Here is a 22,852-nt window from a genome sequence, read left to right on the forward strand (position 1 = left end):
CCTGGTCGTCCTGGGTTTGCGGAAGTCAGTCTGTCGGCGTACAACTGGCTAGAGGAGGGGGAGGATGTCAATCTCCTCTCTAAAGTCTCCACAAGGGCCTGCTGGTATTCTTCCATTTTGACCTGTCTGGCTCTTTCTTCAAGCAGTTTTGGAACATTGTGTTTGTACCGTGGATCCAGAAGGGTATAAACCCAGTAATTGGTGTTGTCCAGAATGCGCACAATGCGTGGGTCGCGTTCAATGCAGTCCTAGGCCGAAGAGGTCATAGCCTAGGGTCACAAAACCTGTTTATTGGGCAATTTCAATGGTGGCGAGTCTGACGTACATAAATCGCAGCAATGGCCGTTAGCAACGTCTGAATCTCACGAAATGTCTCATGCAGGTAGAAGACATATTGTTAGACTTGGATTCCAAAGATGGGGTCCCTACATCTCTGCAAACCAGAGTTACAGGGGTCCAAAATTGGTAAAATCCCCCATAGGATTTCATTGGCTCCCTATTTCACTTTCCAAAATCTCACATCTTTTCAAAGGGCAATGGCTCAGCAGTACCAAATTTTCTAGCATTGTAGGGACCCTTAGGGGGAACATGACTGGTGAGTTTCGGGCCCCTAGGCCGAAGAGGTCATAGCCTAGGGTCACAAAAACCTGTTTATTGGGGCTATTTCAATGGTAGTGATGGTGACGTACATAAATCGCAGCAATGGCCGTTAGCAAAGTCTGAATCTCACGAAATGTCTCATGCAGGTAGAAGACATATTGTTAGACTTGGATTCCAAAGATGGGGTCCCTACATCTCTGCAAACCAGAGTTACAGGGGTCCAAAATTGGTAAAATCCCCCATAGGATTTCATTGGCTCCCTATTTCACTTTCCAAAATCTCACATCTTTTCAAAGGGCAATGGCTCAGCAGTACCAAATTTTCTAGCATTGTAGGGACCCTTAGGGGGAACATGACTGGTGAGTTTCGGGCCCCTAGGCCGAAGAGGTCATAGCCTAGGGTCACAAAAACCTGTTTATTGGGGCTATTTCAATGGTAGTGATGGTGACGTACATAAATCGCAGCAATGGCCGTTAGCAAAGTCTGAATCTCACGAAATGTCTCATGCAGGTAGAAGACATATTGTTAGACTTGGATTCCAAAGATGGGGTCCCTACATCTCTGCAAACCAGAGTTACAGGGGTCCAAAATTGGTAAAATCCCCCATAGGATTTCATTGGCTCCCTATTTCACTTTCCAAAATCTCACATCTTTTCAAAGGGCAATGGCTCAGCAGTACCAAATTTTCTAGCATTGTAGGGACCCTTAGGGGGAACATGACTGGTGAGTTTCGGGCCCCTAGGCCGAAGAGGTCATAGCCTAGGGTCACAAAAACCTGTTTATTGGGGCTATTTCAATGGTAGTGATGGTGACGTACATAAATCGCAGCAATGGCCGTTAGCAAAGTCTGAATCTCACGAAATGTCTCATGCAGGTAGAAGACATATTGTTAGACTTGGATTCCAAAGATGGGGTCCCTACATCTCTGCAAACCAGAGTTACAGGGGTCCAAAATTGGTAAAATCCCCCATAGGCTTTCATTGGGCCTCCTATTTACCGTTCCAAAATCTCACACCATTTCAAAGGGCAATGGCTCAGCAGTGGCAAAACTCACCAGTCATGATCCCCCTAAGCGTCCCTACAATGCTAGAAAATTTGGTACTGCTGAGCCATTGCCCTTTGAAAAGATGTGAGATTTTGGAAAGTGAAATAGGGAGCCAATGAAATCCTATGGGGGATTTTACCAATTTTGGACCCCTGTAACTCTGGTTTGCAGAGATGTAGGGACCCCATCTTTGGAATCCAAGTCTAACAATATGTCTTCTACCTGCATGAGACATTTCGTGAGATTCAGACTTTGCTAACGGCCATTGCTGCGATTTATGTACGTCACCATCACTACCATTGAAATAGCCCCAATAAACAGGTTTTTGTGACCCTAGGCTATGACCTCTTTGGCCTAGGGGCCCGAAACTCACCAGTCATGTTCCCCCTAAGGGTCCCTACAATGCTAGAAAATTTGCCACTGCTGAGTAATTGCCCTTTGAAAAGATGTGAGATTTTGGAACTGTAAATAGGAGGCCCAATGAAAGCCTATGGGGGATTTTACCAAATTTGGAGCCCTGTAACTCTGGTTTGCAGAGATGTAGGGAACCCATCTTTGGAGCCCAAGTCTAACAATATGTCTTCTACCTGCATGAGACATTTCGTGAGATTCAGACGTTGCTAACGGCCATTGCTGCGATTTATGTACGTCAGACTCGCCACCATTGAAATTGCCCAATAAACAGGTTTTGTGACCCTAGGCTATGACCTCTTCGGCCTAGGACTGCATTGAACGCGACCCACGCATTGTGCGCATTCTGGACAACACCAATTACTGGGTTTATACCCTTCTGGATCCACGGTACAAACACAATGTTCCAAAACTGCTTGAAGAAAGAGCCAGACAGGTCAAAATGGAAGAATACCAGCAGGCCCTTGTGGAGACTTTAGAGAGGAGATTGACATCCTCCCCCTCCTCTAGCCAGTTGTACGCCGACAGACTGACTTCCGCAAACCCAGGACGACCAGGAGGGCAGCAAACAACACAAGCCGCAGCTAGTGCCCAAAAGGGAATGGTATCGGCAGTGTCCTTGGAGTGGGAAAATTTTCTGACACCCATGCAGCAGCACACAGAACAGCAAGCGTGCAGATCCACCTCCAACACCGATCGCCTGGAGAAGATGGTCAAGGACTACATGTCAGATGGCGTAGCTGTGTTGAACAATCCATCTGCACCCTTCAACTATTGGGTATCGAAGCTAGACACCTGGCACAAACTGGCAATGTACGCAATAGAGGTGCTGGCTTGCCCGGCAGCCAGCGTTATGTCGGAACGCTGTTTCAGTGCTGCCGGAGGCATCGTCACAGATCGGCGGCGTATCCGCCTCTCCACAGAAAATGCAGACCGTCTGACTCAAATTAAAATGAATCAATCCTGGATTGGAAACGACTACGCAACACTCCCGGACCCCAACCAAGTAACATGAACAATGAACATCTGTGATGGGTTAGCGTTTCCGGTCCCTGTTTATTGAACCTCTCATCTGTATTACATTTATGACTGCATGGCGACAAAATGCAAATTGCTATCCGCACGCTTCTTGTCCTCATGCAAGGCCTGGGTTGTTGTGTCTCAAAGCGTGGCCTTCTCCTCCTGCGCCACCCTCCTCTTGTTCCATCACGTGTGCTGCTGCTGGGTTAGCGTTACCGGTCCCTTTTCCTGGAACCTCTTATATGTATTACATTTATGACTGCATGCCGACAAAAAGCATGTTACCTGTGCAAAGAAAACAGACATTTCCCGCATTTAAAAGACAGTTTTCCCTTTGAAACTTTAAAATCGATTTTCTCAAAAACTATAAGCTCTTTTTGCTAAATTTTTTTTTCCTCTTGTACCCACTCCCAAGGTGCACATACCCTGTAAATTTGGGGTATGTAGCATGTAAGGAGGCTTTACAAAGCACAAAAGTTCGGGTCCCCATTGACTTCCATTATGTTCGGAGTTCGGGTCGAACACCCGAACATCGCGGCCATGTTCGGCCTGTTCGGCCCGAACCCGAACATCTAGATGTTCGCCCAACACTAGCGCAGACGCACCCGATGCAACGTTTCGCGCGCAGCGCTAAACTTTGCACGCGATCAATAAAAGCTTTGGGCTTGCTAACAACTGCTTAGCACCCTAGTTAGCACGCCCAAAGCTTTTAGCACCCTTTTGTGAATCGAGCCCCATGGGTCTGATGAAATGAAAGAATAAGCAAGCATGCATAACTGATATGTTTTGTTCCTCTGTTGCAGCTAGTTTTGTCTTACAATTTTTTTTTCCCTCCATCAGCTCTTAAAAGAAGCGGTGGAATCGCAGAGAATGTGTGAGCTCATGAAACAACAGGAAACCCACCTCAAACAGCAAGTAATCCCCGACTTTTCTGATTTTGTGGCTTTTAATAAATGTTATGCACGTGTATGCTTGTAGTTTAGGAATAGATGCAGCATACCACATTCACACAGAAAAGCGGTTTTCTAAAATGTATGGATAGGTTACAAAATTTGCACATCTGCTTCCCTCCCCCATACAAGGTAAACCGTGCATGATTTTAAATATTGATAAAGATCCAATCTCCTGTTTGGGGTAAGAAACGTGTAACAGAACCTGTGGGTCAGTTTTTCAAAACCATTCCAAGATTTGTCCTTAATGAGATCCCACAGGCAACTGCAGACATCAACCTCTAGTTTCCAACAGATTTATACTAATGTTTCCTGCGTGGTTTACATTTTCCTCCCCAGCTGTTGTCATTCTAGCTATGTATGTGTTCCTAGGCCGGTGAAGTTGATCTTTTCACAAGTACACCTCATCACGTAGTATCTCATGAGATAAAGCTAGGTACTTTCCTCTCATAAAAGCTATGGATGTAGTCACACAACACAACACAGGATTTCTTGGACAATAATTACACGATTTGTTGAAAACCCTTATGTCACAGTAGGCTGTTATGTCACTCTGGCTGTTTGGGGTTTCTTCTGATTGCAGTTAAAGGTAGATCCTTGTATTTTACTGCTGTCTAACTTCCCCCTTATATCTTCATGCTGTGTATGGTTATATGCAATGCACACATAGTGATGGGGCTGAGGGTGATTGCTGCAACTTTTGGCATCCACCCTCCACATGTGTGGGTCTCCACGGTTGTACTGGTTAAAGGCACTCCCTCTGACACAGGAGACCAGGGTTAGAATCTCTGCTCTTCGTGTTCAGTAAACCAGCAAATATTCAGTAAGGAGTTCTGGACTAGACTCCTTAACACCGCCACTGCCTATAGAGTGCGCCCTAGTGGCTGCAGCTCTGGCGCTTTGAGTCCACCAGGAGAAAATCGTAATATAAATGTTTGTCTTGTCAAGTATGGAGCACCCAGCAGAGGTTTAGTTAGATCAGATTTCACCACTCTTATAACCATTGTCAGCTGCTTGCAAATGTTGCCAAAACAATAACCCAAATGTGTACCATATTTTTCCAAATACATGAATTTTCTCTATCATTGTTAATCTTTTGTGCATCTCTTCATTCAGCTGGCTCTCTACACAGAGAAATTTGAGGAATTTCAAAACACACTTTCCAAAAGTAATGAAGTTTTTACGACCTTCAAACAGGAAATGGAAAAGGTTATCTACCCATTACCCAGTTTATAACTATCTGAGAGCAGTTTAAATATAAAATACACTAATGAATTGCCTTTTATGCAGATGACAAAGAAAATAAAAAAATTGGAGAAGGAGACCACTATGTATCGCTCCAGATGGGAAAGCAGTAACAAGGCTCTACTGGTGATGGCTGAAGAGGTAAGTGGTGCTTATAAAACCTGCAAGTTAATTAACTTGTCTGTTCATTTACTGGGTTTCTTTTTTTTCCCCTTTGCAAGGGTTAATAGACAGTTCTTGTATGCATGCAAGTGAGGCGGGGGAACTGCAGCAAAATGCACATGTGACGCTTTGACAAGTAAATCTATGAACAAAACACTTTTTTATCTGGATGAGTAAACAATCCTGATAAGTGTGCTGAAAAGTACAAAAGCTCATTATTTATTTTTGTTATTTTTGTTGTGAGCTGAACGAACTACCGGTAGGTTGTACATCACCATGACATGGCTGCTTTGTAACATTCATAGTTAAAATGTAACTCTACACACACACACACACACACACACACACACACACACACACACACACACACACACACACACCAAAAGTTTGGAGACACCGTCTCATTTTCTTTATTTTTCTTGACTTTTCTTTTCTCGTTTTCTTTATTTTCATGACTATGAACATTGTAGATTCACACTGAATGCATCCAAACTATGAATTAATACATGTGGAAGTATAGTACATAACCAAAAAAAGTGTGAAACAACTGAAAATATGTTATTCTAGGTTCTTCAAAGTAGCCACCCTTTGCTTTGATTACGGCTTTGCACACGCTTGGCATTCTCTTGATGAGCTTCAAGAGGTAGTCACCTGAAATGGTTTTCACCTCACAGGTGTGCCCTGTCACATTGTGGGATTTCTTGCCTTATAAATGGGGTTGGAACCATCAGTTGCGTTGTGCAGAATTCAGGTGGATACACAGCTGATAGTCCTACTGAGTAGACTGTTAGCTGTTTTTTTCTTGCCATAATACAAATTCTAAGTAAAGAAAAAAACGAGTGGCCATCATTACTTTAAGAAATGAAGGTCAGTCAGTCTGAAAAATTGGGAAAACTTTGAAAGTGTCCCCAAGTGCAGTCTCAAAAACCATCAAACGCTACAAAGAAACTGGCTCACATGCGGACCGCTCCAGGAAAGGAAGACCAAGAGTCACCTCTGCTGCAGAGGATAAATTCATCCAAGTCACCAGCCTCAGAAATCGCAGGTTAACAGCAGCTCAGATTAGAGACCAGGTCAATGCCTCACAGAGTTCTAGCAGCAGACACATCTCTAGAACAACTGTTAAGAGGAGACTGTGTGAATCAGGTCTTTATGGTAGAATATCTGCTAGGAAACCACTAATAAAGGTGCGTACACACATGTGACTATAGTCGTTTGAAACAATCGTTCCCCGATCATTTCAAATGACGATCGATTCAAAAAAACATAAACATAAAGAAAAGGACTCCCCTATGAATGATTAAAAAAACAGCCAACGATCATTAAGTCAAACGATGGACGAGCTAGATCGTTAAAAACTAAAGATCTGTCCTGGTGGATTTTTTTAAACGACGATTGTTAGCAAATGTAGTACATCGTTAAGAAACGGACGTTCGTAGTAGGCGAGACATGCGCACTTCGTTTTATAGTCACAGCACATTAAATTTTCCCCTCGCGATGTAACGTTCGTTCTATGATTGTGCCCAGTGACGCGTTGTATACTACATGATTATACCATAATTTTTATTTTAACAGGACAAAGTGTATTTTTGTATGTTTAGTCAACACTATATTATCTAGATGCTCTACTACAGTACAGTACCGACAGTATGAAATACACACCTTTAAAAGCTAGGTCGTTCTTTCGGCAATTAAAAGATCGTTCGTCGTTCACAACGAATGATCATTGTCGTATGTGTGTACGTAGCTTAAGGACGGGCAACAAGCAGAAGAGACTTGTTTGGGCTAAAGAACACAAGGAATGAACATTAGACCAGTGGAAATCTGTGCTTGTCTGGTCTGATGAGTCCAAATGTGAGATTTTTGGTTCCAACCACCGTGTCTTTGTGTAACGCAGAAAAGGTGAATGGATGGCCTCTACATGCCTGGTTCCCACCGTGAAGCTTGGAGGAGGAGGTGTGATGGTGTGGGGTTGCTTTGCTGGTGACACTGTTGGGGATTTATTCAAAGTTGAAGGCATACTGAAACACACGTGCACGCACGCACATATCTCTCTCTCTCTCTCTCTCTCTCTCTCTCTCTCTCTCTCTCTCTCTCTCTCTCTTCTTCCCCCCCCCCCCCCCCCGGCCGGTCTGAGTATTTCACGATCTGCTCAGTTACTGGGATTTTCCCGCACAGCCATTTCTAGGATTTACAAAGAATGGTGTGAAAAGGGAAAAACATCCAGTATGCGGCAGTCCTGTGGGCGAAAATGCCTTGTTGATGCTGGAGGTCAGAGGAGAGTGGGCCGACTGATTCAAGCTGATAGAAGAGCAACGATGACTGAAATAACCACTTGTTACAACCAAGGTACGCAGCAAAGCATTTGTGAAGCCACAACACGCACAACCTTAATGCGGATGGGCTACAACAGCAGAAGGCCCCACCACTCATCTCCACTACAAATAGGAAAAAAAGGCTACAATTTGCAGGAGCTCACCAAAATTTGACAGTTGGAGACTGGAAAAATGTTGCCTGGTCTGATGAGTGTTGATAGTCAGAATTTGGCATAAACAGAATGAGAACATGGATCCATCATGCCTTGTTACCACTGTGCAGGCTGGTGGTGGTGGTGTAATGGAGTGGGTGATGTTTTCTTGGCACACTTTAGGCCCCTAAGTGCCAATTGGGCATCGTTTAAATACCATGGGCTACTTGAGCATTGTTTCTATGTCCATCCCTTCATGACCACCATGTGTCCTTGATTGGTACTTCCAGCAGGATAATGTACCATGTCTCAAAGCTTGAATCCTTTGAGATTGGTTTCTTGAACATGCCAATGAGTTCACTGTACTAAAATGGCCCCCACAGTCACCAGATCTCAACCCAGTAGAGCATCTTTGGGATGTGATGGAACAGGAACTTCGTGCCCTGGATGTGCATCCCACAAATCTCCATCAGCTGCTAGATGCTAGCCTTTCAATATGGGCCAACATTTCTAAAGAATGCTTTTAGCACCTTGTTGAATCAGGCAGTTCTGAAGGCGAAAGGGGGTCAAACACTGTATTAGTATGGTATTCCTAATAATCCTTTATGTGTGTGTGTGTATATACATGTTACAGTTTACTACATGTTTTTACTACATAGTAGAATTAGCTACACTCCAGTCTGGGATTCTCACAAACTGCATCGGTCTTGTCTGAAACTGAGAACCAAGCGTGAGGAGCAAACAAAGCACACAGAGCCTGCAGGGGGTGTGCATAACTTGCATTTATTTTACAGAGACAGTGCAACTAGAAAAGGCTGCAGTAATCCCAACCACATTAGAACAGGTATAGGAACTTATAGGATAGAAGAAATGAGGCTGAAAATGTTTACAGAGAGTTGCTTCAATGGGATTTTTTTTTCTGTTTGTAATATATGCTATATATGTAGCAAGGTTTAATGACTTATTTTAGCTTGGTCATACCGGGGGAGAGAAAATACTCATATAGGCCTCGATTCATAAAGCATTCCCGCATTCGGAAATGCTGAAAACTGCTCACTTTACCGACCACACAGCAAAATCTGTATTCATAAAGGCTTTTTCCGCATGAAAAGCCGACATTCGTGAGCAGAGTGATCAATCACCGCCTTGCGCGGTGATTATCATAGCAAAAGTAACAAGTAGTCAATTCATAAAGATTAGAGGTAGCGGTATGCGGACTGGTATTACCGCTACCTCTGATGTGGCGAGAAGCGTGCGGAATACATTGGAGTGAATGGGACAGACCTCCCAAGCAGCTGCAGAGAGAACACCGCACGGAGGGACTCCGCCTGCTTCCCCTGTTTCCGCATTTCTCCCGACAGCCTTACGCCTGCCTACAGCGGAATATCTCCGCACGCCTGTCACATCTAGCAAAATTTTTATGAATTACCACCCTGAAGGCGGAAATACCGACAGCGGTGTTTCCCCGCTCGACGTTACCTTCCCCACAGCACTTTTATGAATCGAGGCCATAGTGAATTATGCAGCGAAATAGCAACATTTTTGGCTGCAGTCAAAGCCATCTCTAATGAAAATAGGCTATGGGCCCTTTTCCACTAGCAATCGCTAGCGTTCACGCTAAGAGCTAGCGATTGCGATTCTGCAAAGTGACCAAATTTTCCCACCGTTTGCGATCGCGATTTTGCTATGCAAAGCATAACAAAATCGTGGCAGAAATCGCTCTGCGGCGCAATCGCGTTTGAGTAAAAACGAATTGCGGTAGTTGAAATTACCTACCGCAATTCCTATGTTAAAAAGCAGACTGTAGTGATTTAAAAATCATAGTGGAAAAGGGCCCTAAGGTGTTTGTTTTTTTTCTTTTTTAGCCTGTCTACACAGAAAATAATTCTGCCCTGTGTGTGCACAAAGTGCTTGCAGCTACTCCTTTTTTTTTTATTTTTATTTATTTTTTTAACTCCTTGGCGATAACCCCGTGTGTGACACTGGGTAAGCCGCCGGAGGGTGCCGCTCAGGCCCTGCTGGGCCGATTTACATAATTTTTTTTCAAACACGCAGCTAGCACTTTGCTAGCTGCGTGTTTGGTCTGATCGCCGCCGCCCGCCGCGATACAGGGCCCCGCCCCCCGCATACCCCTTGCGCAGCCTGACCAATCGCCGCCAGGCTGTGCTATGGGGTGGATCAGGACTCCCTGTGACGTCACGACGTCGATGACGTCACGACGTTCGTCGCCATAGCTACGGGGGAAGCCCTTAAGGAAATCCCCGTTCAGAACGGGATTTCCTTATGGGCAAGCGGCGATCGGAACATACGGGGGGATGCCGCAGGGAGGGCGGAAGCATGTAGCTAGCGCTAAGCTAGCTACATGCTAAAAAAAAGTGAAAAAAACCCTCCTGCAGCCACGGGAATTAAACCGCCAGGGAGGTTAAACGCCTTTATTCTCACCAAACAGAGTTGCCATTTGAAAAAAAGAAAAAATCCATAGCAGTGATTTTGTTTGCAATCCTACTCAATATACTTCAATGGAGCTACATCACACTATATATAGGCACATTGTACAGATTACTGCAGCAGCACCCACTACACATAAATTCTAAAGCCTGAACTTTTGCTTACAGCACTGCACTGTTGTGGATAGGTACAGTAAATACAAATTATAAGTTCTGATAGCATTGCTGGACAGCGAGCTCCACTTGGCAGCATGCCCAGTGTGAACAAGGTCTTTAAAGGAGAACGCTATGTTGTGAGCACTGGGAACACTGTGGTTACAGCCAGCCAATAAGATACAACAAAAAAACCTGAATAACTTCCATGTACATCTAATCTGCTGTATGCTATAACACTGTTTGCTTGTGCACGGTGCTTGATGTAGTGCTGTAATTTTCCAGTTTGCTTTTTCTTTTTAATTTAAATAAAGCTTGGAATGTGAAAACATTTTTGTATTGGTTCCTTCCTGAAGGCATTTTCAATCTTTGGTTACCAGAACAATTCTTGCCATTTACAGTACATTTACTGGGTGACTAGTACCGTCTATTCTCTGTCGATTTTGTGTATAAGTCGACCCCAATATTTGGCCCTCTTAAAGAGAATTTAAAGTGGAAATTAAAATAAAAAAAACAGATACTCACCTAAGTAGAGGGAAGGCTCTGAGTCCTTTAGAGTCTTCCTGGTCTCCTCACGGTCCCTCCATTGCCCCGGCGGCTCCCCTATTAGCAGTCTCCGACTTATCTCCTCTGCTTCTGGTGGGCTTTGTCGAGTCCGTGGAAGCACTCGGGCTTCCGAAGATGGGCCACTCTATACTGCGCACGTGCCAGCGCTCTCTCTGGTGCACTCACAGTACAGAGCCACCTGTCTTTGGGATTCTAAGTGCTCATGAACACTTCCGAAGCCTCCCGCGTCAGTAGATTTGAATGTGGGATCCAGCGCTGGAACCAGTGATGGGCTTCCGAGTAGCTACAAGTTCATAGCTACTCTGAATTGAAATGGTAATCGGCCGGAAGGAGGATGTGTGGTAGTGATCGTAGAACGTGGCCAACACTTTTACCATTTTACTATAACTGTTTTTGGATTGTGGAACATATTAACTGGTTTTCCATTAACTCTTATGGGGAAATTTGCTTTGATATAAGAGTGCTTTGGGTTACAAGCATGTTTCTGGAAAGAATTATGCTCGCAAACCAAGGTTCCACTGTATCTGTTTTTTATTTTTATTTTCACTTAAGATTCTCTTTAAAGAACAAGCGACACCCATGCTAACCTAGAAATAAAAAACACATATATAAGTAGATAAATACTACTTCTACTTACATAACAGCTGTATTGTGCTATCCACGTAATGATTCCTGTGAATTTTATAAAGGAAAAGCAGAGAATCCTATTCTAGGCAGTGGCCATCTTGCCAAGCTTAATGCTGACATCCTATCCTCCCTGACTCTTGTTTCCCCCTCCCTTCTCTTGCTCATTGTGTATTCATTAGCTGCCCTCCTCCCAGAGTCTTTTTTTTATTTTATTTACACATCCAATCACTGAGTCACCTTAGCCTTGCTTGTAAACACAAGTGATCAGCTAGGCAGGGAAATAAATGGAAGAGGAGGAAGATATTATAGATAAAAAGAACTCCCAGCATTCAACTTTTTGGCACTAGGGCCAGTGCTCCTAAAGTATGTGATAACTCCAAACCATAACAGCAGAAAAAGTTTTGAATGCAGGATTAGCATCTTAATCACTTAACCTCCCTAGCGTTCTGGACGAGCTAGGCTCGTCCAGAGACGCCGAAGGTGACCGCTGGGCCGATTGGAATAATTTTTTTTAAAAAAACACGCAGCAAGCACTTTGCTCACTGCGTGCCTTACCCGATCCGACCGCCGCGATGGAGCGCCCCCCGCAGGCGAGACCCCGTGCGCTGCCTGGCCAATCAGTGCCTGGCAGCGCTGAGGGGTGGATCTGGTCTCCCTGTGACGTCGCCGATGTCGATGACGTCACGACGTGCGTCGCCATGGCGACGGAAGTCCTCCAGGAAATCCCGTTCAGAATGGGATTTCCGGACGGACCATTGCGCCGGCGGCGAACGGAGGGGTGGGAGGGACGCCGCAGGGAGGGGGGAATCATGTAGCTAGCGCTAGGCTAGCTACATGAAAAATAAAAATGTGCAAAAAACTTTCCCAGGGCCGCGGGAATCAGAGCGCCAGGCAGGTTAATACACTCAGACCAGTTGCTGTTGAAATTTGATTTTTATGGTGACAATACCGCTTTAAGCTGGAGTTTTTTTTTTTAATGATTCAATTGTAAGTCTATACAACAAAGTTAATGGCTGCACTTCATAAAGTATTGCAGCTATGAACCCTTCCTAGTTCCCAACTGCAGCTAATACATTCTCCAAGCCCCCAACTGCAGCCAATACATTCTCCAAGCCCCCACATGCAGCCAATAATCCTCTCCTGCTTTGAAACCACCTAATGGGGTGCTGCCTCCTCCCCACCCCCCCCCCTTTACAGAGCCAAAGTTGCCATCTTCTCTTCCCCACCCATCTCAACCTGTGGAGTGGCTGCCTTTCACTGTCCCTCTCTCTCTCTCTGTAAACCCCCTCCTTCCTCGTAGCCCAGAAGTTGCCATCATCTCTGGTCCCTTCCTCCCACCCACCAAAACATAAAGGATAGCTGTTTTTTTCGCTGTCCGTTCCCCTTACTGGAGATGCAATGTAGTGCGCCCACTGGAAGTAATGTCCCTTGCCACTCTAGCAACAGGTGCTGCATCCTCACCCATCCTGCACTCGTGCTAGTCTGCATAGCATACCATTAGTCCCTGATGGCCTAAGTTTACCATCGGTCCCTCATGTCCTAAGGCTTATATCCGAGTATATACGGTAGATGTAGCTGCTGTATTTAATAATGCAAAACTTGTGCAGTTTTTTATTTCTGTTGCTGGGGTTGACCCTATTTTCCTGTTTCTCTTGGTTCTCCTAATTTCTGGGACAGTAGTCGTGAATGTCCTGCATAATGTGGATGAATTCTGTTGTTCCTAAATAAACATCCATGTATCGGCTACCACAGATGAATGCTGCGGTTCACATCCTGTATAATTTGTCATGGCTAGACTGATCGTGCTTAGTCTCTTCCAACTGTTTACTTGCTTATTGCTTAATACTTTGATGATGCTGTAGTTTTTGCTTGTAATGTTGGGTGTCGTAAACATTTTAAGTTTTATTGTGGTGTGTCAGTCTGAAGAGGGTTACAAATCACTAGATTAATGCATTTCAGTACACCCTATAAATTACACCTAATGTCCTTTATTTAAGTTGCCACACACCAATTTGCAAAGGTTTTTATCTTGTTTTCTTTGTGTTGATTATCATAATTTTAATATCTTGATTAATTTAAACTAGTTTTTATTCTTGATATTTCTTAAAGAGAACCCGAGGTGTGTTTAAAGAATGTTATCTGCATACAGAGGCTGGATCTGCCTATACAGCCCTGCCTCTGTTGCTATCCCAAACCCCACTAAGGTCCCCCTGCATTTTGCAATCCCTCATAAATCACAGCCGTGCTGTGAGGCTGTGTTTACATCTGTAGTGTCAGTCTCAGCTGCTCCCCCGCCTCCTGCATAGCTCCGGTCCCTGCCCCCGTCCCTTCCCTCCAATCAGCAGGGAGGGAAGGGATGCAGGCGGGGACTGGAGTTCTGCTGGAGGCGGGGAGAGCAGCAGACTGACACTATAGAGATAAACACAGCCAGCTCTGACAAGCTGTTTGTCAGCAGCGTGGCTGTGATTTATGAGGGATTGCAGAGTGCAGGGGGACCTTAGGGGGGTTTGGGATAGCAACAGAGGCTGGGCTGTATAGGCAGATCCAGCCTCTGTATGCAGATAATATTCTTCAAACCCACCTCGGGTTCTCTTTAAAATAAGTTAACTAGTTTAATTCTAAAAATAAATCCCCTTCTGCGAAAGAGTGACAAGTCTACATTTACAAAGACACCTGTCACATAGTCAGTCAGTCAGTCCCCCATCTCCATCAGCCAATCATAGAGCTGCATTCACACAGCTGGGGCACTGGCTGCTAAAGCACCAGTTACATTGCCGCCGGCTTCATTTCATTACATTAACTAACTTTTGCTACATTTGGCCAGAGACGAGAAACTGAGGACCGCGGTACTCCTAGCAGTTTCCTGTCTGTGAACCTTGTTGCATTGTGGGAAATGGCTGTTTACAGCTGTTTCCAACTGCCAGAAAAGGAAACGGTGTCTCCTTCCACTGACATCACCTGCCAGCAGTAAAAATGTCACCATGTGATAAATGTCAGAATGTAAATCAGGGAGAGGAAACATTTTACAATGGGCAAACGCTGTTTAAATCATTTATACATAATTATTGTAAAAATGAAGCACTTATTCATTATATTATTTTCATTGGAGTTCCTCGTTAACTGTAGCAGCTGATTTCTAGCCGATGTTACTCCCTCCCCCTCCCTTTGAGGCTGCTGACTGTAGTTCTGTGAGATCTCCGAGGTCTGAGCAGAGCCAGCTTATAGCTATAGAGCACTGTGGTGTGGAGGGCTGTGCCTGTATAACTGCAAGGGGGGGAGGGGGGAAGGGGGGCTGGGAGGTCAGCATTACAATGTACAGCCTCACAGGGAGGGGGGAGGGAGTGACATTGGCTAGAAATCAGCTGCTACAGTTAAACTCTGCAGGGAATAGATAGAACTACGTCAGTAACTGAGCTGGTGCTGAGATTCCCACTCTTGAATTTAGTCTGACCGGTGTACAGATTAAATGTGACCAGCCAATTTATTGCACATCTTGTAGAAATCATTTATTACAGTTACTGAAGAACAATTATTTCGCAGCAGTGCCCCTTTAATAGTATCAGTTACAAGTGGTGACCACGGATACAAATTTAATGCAAAGCACATGCAGCTTGGAATTCCGTCTGTCACAAGCTTCCTGACAATTCTGAACGGTCCAAACACAAGCGGCATTAAATTTGTATGCAAGCCAGAATTAGAAGTATCTTATTTTGGTCCAGTTGTCCTGTTTTATGTTAAAACTGTTTATTCTTGACTTCTTCTTTCAGAAAACCGTACGTGATAAAGAACAAGAGGCTTTGCAGGCCAAGATCCAAAGATTAGAGAAACTCTGTCGGGCTTTACAAACCGAGCGCAATGACCTAAACAAGAAGGTGCAAGGCTTAAGTGGGCCACACATCTCTTCTCCAGAGACCTCAGCTGAGGATTGTTTGAGCTGTACAGCGCCCCCTACCAACGAGAATGTAGAACTGAACAGCAATGATGTTTGTGGGCAAAATGTACTTCAAACAACGCCAACTTCTCTTCCGGTGGCTTCTCCTGAATAATGCATATCTAACGTAATTCCTTTTGTACGATGGCTTCCACTTTTCTACCCACATCACCTATCTATCCCTTGTTTTACTTCAGTTTTGGTTTTGTTTATCTCTGATACCGTATCTTCAGCCTTCCTTCTAAAGATGAGCAAAAAAAAAACCAAAAACCTTGTATTTAAATGCTACAGGTTCTACATAGAGATGCAATCTACAGGTTATCAATGCAATAGTCTTGTTGGGTGTGATTTTTCTGATCTGCACAGAACACAGATTTGCAAAGGGGTCAGCCTGCAAGTGTGCTAGTGCGAACACTGTGCCCAATATCCTTTTTCTCAGCTTATTTTTGCAGAATGTGCCTCAGAGCTGGCTGTATGTAAAAATGTCAGTGTTGAGCAGAGGAGCTGCTGTGCCTGAGAAATAGTTCAGTAACTCTCTCTATGTGTCCCCCTGTATGTGGGTATGTGACCTATTTGACATGACCAAGTGCATTGAAGTGTGGGTAAGCAACTCTGCACCTAGTTCCTGCTCCTAGACACTGTAGGCCCTATCCAATTCACTTTTTCACCTAAGTTTTTTTTCTCCTAGTGATATTTTGCATTTTATCGACAGAATGCCTTTTAAGCCACCAGCAAGCAAAGACGCATAGAATACGTATTGGTACTATTTCAATTGCAGAGTGCTGAACAGAAGATAAAAATGATCTCCTAGGAGAAAACTTAGAAGAAAAAGTGAATTGGATCGGGCCCTGTATTTTTTGTGAGCAGCTCTTGCTACTTAGAACATATTGTGGTATGCTCCATTGCATGATCTGCAGCATGGGTAAACCCCAGTACTGCACCACAAGGGGCGCTGTGTCCCATACCCAACTCAGAACTCATTTGATTGCAATGTTACCACACAAAGCTGATCTGAAAGTTAGTTAATGTTAAGTACAATGCAGGTCTTTAATCCATCCATGGTATAGTTTGTAGCAAATTTTGGCAGACACTAGCTGCCCTTAATTGATTGAATTAGCTTTGTTTAATAAGGAATATTTTCACTTAAAAATATTTACTTATACCGCAGTATGGTTGCAATAATCATCCCAAATAAGAATTTGCAGTTTTGCATGTACATGAAAAAATGAATATTATCAAATGCCCAATTCACAAATGTAATACTAGAAAGTTTAATGTTTTCGACCCATTTCCACTATCGCGAATTCGCATGCAAATTCGCATAGCAATACAAGTGAATAGGACTGTTTCCACTTGTCAGGATTCCTTTGAGTTTTTCTGTGCAGAAAAAATTCGCATGGCAGAGCCATCAGAATTCGCATATCGCATACCGCTATGCGAATCACATACAATGTATTTTATAGGAAATTCGCATGAGGTTTGGGTATACAAATTTTCATGCGAATTCGCATAGAAACAATGGAAAAGCACACTAGCACCGCCATGGTTAAATTCGCATACATCGCCATCCATTTGAATTTTCATGCGTGTTCGCATGAAATTCGCATAGACCCGCATGCGAAATTCGCATCCGCATGCGAATTTTTACCGTGGTGATTCGCACCGCACAAGTGGAAATGCAGCCTTAGACTCTTTCCTGAACCATGCCAAGGACCCAATCCCCTTCCTGCAACTGTCCCACACCCATTTTAGCTGTTTACTCACATAACCTGAAATGAGGCAGTTTTTGCCTTTTTCACTTTTATGCAAAACAAAAATAGTTTGGGTTGGAGTTGCACTGTAAAAGGCACAATACCATGAACATAAAGTAAGAGCTTACTAAAACATAATGAGTGGGAACTGTGTTTTGCAGTCAATCATTATATAAAACGGTTTTAGGCACAAATATCCCAAGCGAAGAACTGTCCTTACAACATAATTTTGTAAGATAGAATACTGTTTTTTTTTAAGATTTCCAGTGATCTATGTGTGACTTATGACTGGAATATAGGTGACTTATTGGAACTATAGATAGACTTTTTAGGTCCCTGCTATGAAAACTGATAGTTTCCTTCTGGCTAATAGTGATGGTTATGTCTAGGAGAACTCATGGAGAAGCATGTGATCAGTTTGGCCAGGTCACAGATATGCAATACTCTGATTTGCTGATCATGATTATGCGCTAAGGCAGGATGCGATCACAGCAAATCCAAGCTTTGCAAATCTATCAGCTGATCACTTCACATGCTTCTCTATTTGTTATCCTAGACACATAACCATCACTACTAGCTAAAGAGGAAACTGCTGTCTCCACTCTTAGCTTTATGTCACTAATGCGGAGTCCCACTAAAGTCTTGCATGAAAGTGCTCTTGCCATAGTTCCTGAATGGATGTGTTGATGAGTTGTAGAGCAGAGGGCTAGTCTGACCAATGCATGATTTTTTTTTGGGGGGGGGAGCAATGATCTGTATGACTGACTGTGAGAGTGTAAGCAGGCATAGAGAATTGGCTAATGTCAGAGGCTGTGTATAGAGCATCAGAGTTCCATCCACCCCCACTCTTTATTGGTGCAGTCAGATCAAAGACGCCTGCATGATTTCCCTGATGGATAAACTTGGTGCCAGCTTCATTGCTGCGTTTCCCGTTAAAACTTATTGTGTGCTCTTTGTGTACAGGCGTTTCTCTTATCTTGCTTTCATCTAACTTCATTGATATTGAATTATTCCAGATGATGGATGCTTTTTTGGGGCAGGCTCTGACCATGGCAGGATCATATATACCTGGCTGACCTATAGTTTATGGACAGAGAGTGAATGGAATGACATTTTCCTAATTCTGCTTATCAGTAAATGGACACCGCATCCCTTTACCTTTAGCACCTGGGTGTTTTGTGATCACATACAGAGGTTTAGCGGTCATCCAATATTATAGACTGGAGGTTTTTGTTTTTTTCATCAAAGATGGGCAGTGAACCACAGTGCTGTTTTTCAGTTATCACTTTCAATATGCAATCAGCTACACAGGAGCTATAAAATATTCTCTGCACATTAATGGATGACTCCAATAATCGCAGTAAAACATTTTTTTAGCTGCATTTCTTCTTTAGTGTATCACCCCCACAGTGTGGCTTACTGTAATATTATTTGGCTTTGTCTTGTACATTATTACTCAGGACTGTAAACTGAGGCTCCTGCTTGCCCAGGCTACAAATGATGCTTCATATTAGGTGCCTGCCCAATCCACCCGATTGGCTGGTTGGAAAAGTTGGCGCCAGTGGAAGAAGCAGGAGGTCTACTCATACCTACTATATATGCACACTACTCTAAACCGCTTTTTATGCAGCTTGGCCTGCCCAAATGCAGCCTGAGTATTGGACAACCTGTGTTGTCGCTGATTTGGTTTAGGTCTTTACCAGTAATAACTACCGTTGCTTATGCTTACTCTGGGATTGCATTATATGTTTGACTTCTGAACAATGCCAATAGTTTGACAACTAGTTTACGGCAATAGATCTGAAGGGTGCATTTTGTACTGTACAAGAATACAGGTCTCGAAGCTGGCAGTGCCTACACTTAGTTCTGCATTGTTAAAAATAAATGTAATTAATTACTATATTCCCTGTTCATTAAAGGACCACTATCTCTCTAAAAATAAAATACATGTAAACACATACAGATAAGTATGTTTTTGTTGTTTTTTTTCTGATTAAAATAAGCTATAAAATACCTTTCTCCTATGTTGCTTTCACTACAGTAGTTAGTAGAAATCTAATGGAACAGGTTTTTGACTAGTCCATCTCTTCATGGGGAATCCTCAGTATTTCATTCTTTACAAAAACACTGCTTGGAAAGGATTTTATACAAAAATGCAGACACACGCACCTGTTTGCACACTATTCTTGCAGCTGTACTGAGCAACTGCTGTTCACTAAGTGCTTTTGAAAAAAAAGAAAACCCTGAGAATCCCCCATTAAGAAATGGGCTAATCCAGAACCTCCATTCTGTCAGATTTCTACTACCTACTGTTAATTTATGGCACTTTTTACGCTGAGAGAAATGTACTTTTTATGTGTTTTAATGTATTTTACAATTTTTCACAATAGTGGTCCTTTTAAGTCTAGCCTAAAAGGAAATTCCACTTTAGGTAAAGGAATACTATCGATACCCAAGTGTTCTAAAATGACAATGTACAAATAATGTCTAAGTAGCTGTGTAAACATTTTCCTACTTTTCATGTTAAATATCAGAGGCAAAAGCTGTAATTTATTGAGGGTAGGATTTAGCTATATTGGGACAAATCAATTGCAGAAGAGGCGTCTGCTTCAATGCACAGCCAGAGTTACATATCAGACTACAGAAAGCAAATATCAAACATATCAAACTCTGAAAGCAAAAACAGTATGAAAAAGCTGTGACAATTAGTTACATTTCCTCTGCTCTCTTCAGACAGGTCAGTCAGAAACACAGGACACAGAAGCTGCAGCTGTTGGGAGCCTTCTCTCTGTCACGCACAGAGTTACACATAGAGTTAACCGATCAAGTGTGAGGGGAATTTCCCCTCTCCTCATGGCTCAGTCAGCTGTCAGTTTTCAGTAAACTTTGAATGTATTTTGCTAACAGTAAACAAAGAAGTTGCTACTAAAATGTATACACCAGTACTTAGCAGCACTTCCCAAACAATTCCTGTGTCAATTGAAAAAAATATGTGAATCGATAGTATTCCTTTAAATAAATAAAAAAAAAAAAAAGTTCAATTTTTACATTGCAAGGATTAATAGGCAAACATTATTTCAGCTGGTTTATTATGTAAATCACAACTTGCAAGCTGAGTGTGTCGCGTGTCACAGCCAACCTGATTAGTTCAGGTGTGGCAAGTATGTTAGGGCTACTGCTCTGTGCAGCTAATTACTAATTCAGAAGAATGGGAATGTTGGGGCTGGATTAAAGTTAGATGAAAATATCTTTTGGAGTTTTTTTTTTATTTTATAAGATTCCATTGCAAAAAGCTTTGTCCAGCACATATGTATGTTTGTTGGTATTTGTAAACGGAAGTGGAATTTTCCTGCTGCTGTAGGTACATATGGGTATCTTTTAGTTTTTACTTTTCACCTAAAAAATAAGGTGCATCTTTTGAACTGATGCAATGTGCATCTTACTGCAGGCAAATAATGTTGTTTTTTGTTTCAGTAAACCAGAGGTCATGCTTAAGCACAGAATCGTTGTCTCCACTCAGGAGAAGACTGTTGCACTTTTATGGTGTTCTAGCCTAGACCAATGATGTGAATTCCATAGCCACTAGTGCTTCCTGCCTTCATACATTACTGTGCTACACATTCCTAGACTGATGATGCTTGCTCCAGTTCTGTTAGCTCAGCAATCCCCAGTCACTATCTTTTACATGATGCAGTGGAAGCAATGTCGTTTGACTCATTTCTTTTCTGAATTGCTACGAAATTCAGATAAACCCGAGGAGAAGGCAACATCTTATCTTTACATCAGTACATTACAGTATTAGTATTTGCTGAATGCTCTTATTCCATTATGCTGCTGTAAGCATTGCTTCGTTTTATCACACACATACTACATACGCAACATGAACCGTTAAATTGCACACCTAGAATTTTACAGTATACAGAGGATTACCTATATAGTAGAGCCTTATGGCAGTACCTGGAATTAGTTGCAACAGCAACACTGGACTGGCTGCAAGTTTTGAAGGCCATATAACGAATGAGAAGGCTCAGTAAATATATTTCCTGCTATTCTCTGAACAGAGTTACATGACAGTTACTCATTGCACAGAAAACTCTATATTGTGCCTTGAAGGGAGGTGCTGTTTGCTGTGACCAAACCCTAAAAAACTTGGTTTCAGGTGAAAGCCTAGTTGCTAAAATATGACCATATCCTATTGATCTTGACAATGGTTTGAAGACATTTCTTAAAGAAAGCGTTGCCACTAACTATTCCCAGATGTTCAAGCAAATGTAGAATGAATACTTGCTGCATTTCAGTTTCTGTTGGGAATTGAGGGCCATGATAAAACTCTTTGGGCTCATGTTGGTGTAGCTATGTACGTACCCCAGCACTTAGGTACCAAAGAGAATGTCCTACTCTGTGAGTGAGGCAAGAAGGCTTCTTGATTGTACTGTCATGTAAATGTAGTTTTCATCATTGAGAATAAACTCTGGCTTTCTACTTCCATCTTTTATGTTCTTTGTTAAGGAGTATGTTGTATCTGTATCAGGTTTTATTCCTGGATATTTAAAAACTGGGTAACTAATATACCTTTTTTCTGTTTCTATGTAAATACTCATGGTGCCTTTTATTTATGATGAAAAAACGGCTTGCCTTCAGTCATTTTCTTATAGGTACTGCACAGGTCCTAATTCATTAAAGAGTACTTTTTTATATGAAATTTTGAAATCCTTTAATATAAAGCTCTATCTCAGAGCTGCTAGGATCTGTGGGTGTCTGTGGCAGTAACTCACCCGCCGTCCGCGAATTAATAGAGCTCTGAAGCTTCCCCCGGCAAACCCCTCTCCCCTATTTGCTAAACTTCTGTGGTGGGGTTTGGTTTCTCCCCCCCCCCCCCCCCCCCCCCCCCCCAAAGCCCTTCGGCCAAAGAGCACCACTGGAGGGGACAGAGTTTTATAACTTCAATCATTCATGGGTGACGGGTGAGTTACTGCCAATGTCACATGCTGATTTTCACAGCTCTATGTTAGAGCTTTATATTAGAGGATTTCAAAATTCAAAAAACAAAACAAAATGAAAGTACTAAATGTCAGTGAACAACATATTACTTGGAGATGATTGTGGTCCTTCACCTTTTTCCATTATATTTAATTGATATAGGGCAAGGTATGTTTTGTTAACTTATGGCCGGTTTCTACAGGCTCAGTACTGCTGCCTTGTAACTGCTCAGTAAGCAGTTACCAGGCAGCAGCAAGCAGCTGCGAGAGTTCAACAGTCCTTTCACTGCCTATCAAGTGTTCATGGAAAAGGGGCCTAAGAGTCTGAGTGGGCACTCTGGAACTACACCCCCATTACACCCTACTCATGCAAATGTGTTTTGGTTTTTTATGCCATACCATGCATCTGGTATTGTTGCCAAGTAAGGCAGCATTTCTCATAATCTGATACCAGTTGTAAAGCATGGTGGAAATGTTCTAGTCTGAGGTTGATATGT

The 22,852-nt window shown here is 42.9% G+C and overlaps 1 protein-coding gene across 1 annotated transcript in view; it reads left to right on the forward strand.

Moving 5' to 3' along the window:
- TXLNA (taxilin alpha) overlaps nt 1-21,862 on the forward strand; it is a 36,921-nt gene extending 15,059 nt beyond the window's left edge. Inside the window, 4 exon segments of the mRNA XM_068268886.1 lie at nt 3,917-3,991; nt 5,143-5,235; nt 5,317-5,412; nt 15,462-21,862. Coding sequence (XP_068124987.1) covers nt 3,917-3,991; nt 5,143-5,235; nt 5,317-5,412; nt 15,462-15,740 — 543 coding nt within the window. The 3' untranslated portion in view covers nt 15,741-21,862.
- The last annotated feature ends 990 nt before the right edge of the window (nt 21,863-22,852 follow it).

The sequence above is a fragment of the Hyperolius riggenbachi genome, chromosome 2, assembly GCF_040937935.1.
Source record: "Hyperolius riggenbachi isolate aHypRig1 chromosome 2, aHypRig1.pri, whole genome shotgun sequence".
Classification (NCBI taxonomy): domain Eukaryota; kingdom Metazoa; phylum Chordata; class Amphibia; order Anura; family Hyperoliidae; genus Hyperolius; species Hyperolius riggenbachi.